Genomic DNA, 2,006 nt, shown 5'->3' with positions numbered 1-2,006 from the left:
ACATTTCAAGTTTGTCAAAATAGTAATCACTAAAAAGATAAATCAAGCAAAAATTCTTATTGTGTAAGAATTTTAGGATATATTTAAAATGTATTTTCCTTAAATGGATAGAAAACAAATTAACAGTTTTTAAAAATAACTCTATTTTCTTTTCCCTTTCAGGTGACACAGTCATCTACTATTCATGATGTTAAGCAAAAGTTTCACAAAGCATGTAAGTTTTATATATTATTTAGAATTTATATTACAGTTCTTTATTTTCAAATAGGTTTTAATTTTTCTATAAGGGCAATATATGATAAAGTGTATGGAAACTATAGTTTTACAAGGAGCTCAGAAAGGATAGTTTGCTTAATATTTCTTTGGCATAAATATTCTAGCATTTAACTCTAATTGACCCTTTAATCTCCAGAATTTCCAATTTTTCTTCACAAAGTTGTTTTTAATTTATATTTAAACTTCATTGTATTATAAAGAGAAACTTTGTATATACTAAAGACATTAATTGATATAAGTATTTATTTCTATTTAAGCAAAATACTAGGCACATTTTTACTTCCTGTATTTATACTGGTCAAGTATCATTCACACAGAAATCCTTCACACTATTCATCTAAATTATAGTGTTTAATTTTATTAATAAATTTACATCATGAATTAGTCTCTTATTTACTTAAAAATATTTATATTTGATGTATTTCAATTATATTTTATTTTATACTTTCTCAATAAAGTTTACTCCAAATGTTAAATATAAAATGTCTATAATTATTGGCAAATATTGTTTTACAAACTTTATTTTGGAGCAGTTTTGTTTCATAGAAAAAAATTAAGTAGAAAGTGCAGAGATTTCCCATATAACCATGTCCCCACACATGCCTGGCCTCCCGTATTATAAATATCCCTCACAGAATGGCACATTTGTTGAAATTAATGAATATACTGGCAGACCATGATAACCAAAATTCTATTGTTTAAAGTTCTGAAATTGATCCAATAGTCCCATAGACAGTTATTTTTGTATAAACAATGAAATTGACCCTTCTGTTCTTAAAGCTTGATACTATTATTTTATCTGAGTTCTTTCCTCAGCAAAGGGTCCCTTAGCCCGCTCAAAAAGTATCAAAGAACTAAAACTCACCAGGTCATCACATGGAGACAACAAGATGCTAGGCCCCTCATTCATCATAACTGTGTCCTTTCCCCTCCATAGTTCCTGTTTTCTTACACAGTTACATTTCCTCCCTGTTACATAAACCACTGATTTTAGTTAGTCAGGGAGACAGATTTGAGACAGCTCCTATCTCTTTGGCTGCAGCACCCAATTAAAGCCTTCTTCTTTTCTCAGTCACTGGCTTTCTGTGCTATGAGCACCCAGACCAAGACTGAACCCCTGGAATTTTGCTAACGGTTCACATTTGGTGTCTATGCGTTTTGCTAGGGAACATTTTTAATATTTTAGATTATTTAAACAATGTGTATTTTGTGAAAATAATCATGAAACTCACAATTTAATGCATTAAATTAATTACACTTCACAGTAAATAAGTAGAGCTCTCATATTACTTTATTTTAGGACAAACAAAATAATTACTGAGTACTTTTCTACATATGGCATTATGCCAAACATAAAGACTAATTCAGTAAAGGTAGAAAACGTGCTGTAAATTGTCAAAAATAGTCTTATGTGGAAGACAATATATTCATCTAAAGAATGTAGAAATAAGTTGCAAATAGTCAATGTACCTAAAATTTATAAACATTTGAGTACAATCTATTTAAAATTTGTAATTAAACAGAAAGCCTATACAGGAAGGAATAGAATTGTTTGAAATATGCTTACTCAGTTTAAAATTCTTGAGGAAGTTGACATTTTTTATTTTGCCATGAAGTCATATAGGAATTGGTTATGCTGAAAAGAGCCAGAAAAGCATTATAGTAAGGGACAAAGAACAAAGCCAAAAAGATCTCTCTCTCTCTCTCTCTCTCTCTCTCTCTCTCTCTCT

The 2,006-nt window shown here is 29.5% G+C and overlaps 1 protein-coding gene across 1 annotated transcript in view; it reads left to right on the top strand.

Annotated features, from left to right (window-relative positions):
* TECRL (trans-2,3-enoyl-CoA reductase like) overlaps positions 1-2,006 on the top strand; it is a 130,946-nt gene that overhangs the window by 36,004 nt on the left and 92,936 nt on the right. The window contains exon 2 of the mRNA XM_017885777.1: positions 163-214. Within this exon, the coding sequence (XP_017741266.1) occupies positions 163-214 (52 nt within the window). The remainder of the gene's footprint in view (positions 1-162; positions 215-2,006) is intronic.

This window comes from Rhinopithecus bieti, unplaced genomic scaffold, assembly GCF_001698545.2.
Source record: "Rhinopithecus bieti isolate Rb0 unplaced genomic scaffold, ASM169854v2 scaffold_15502, whole genome shotgun sequence".
Lineage (NCBI taxonomy): Eukaryota > Metazoa > Chordata > Mammalia > Primates > Cercopithecidae > Rhinopithecus > Rhinopithecus bieti.
Note: the sequence above shows the minus strand (reverse complement) of the source record. Positions and strands in the feature narration are given on the sequence as shown.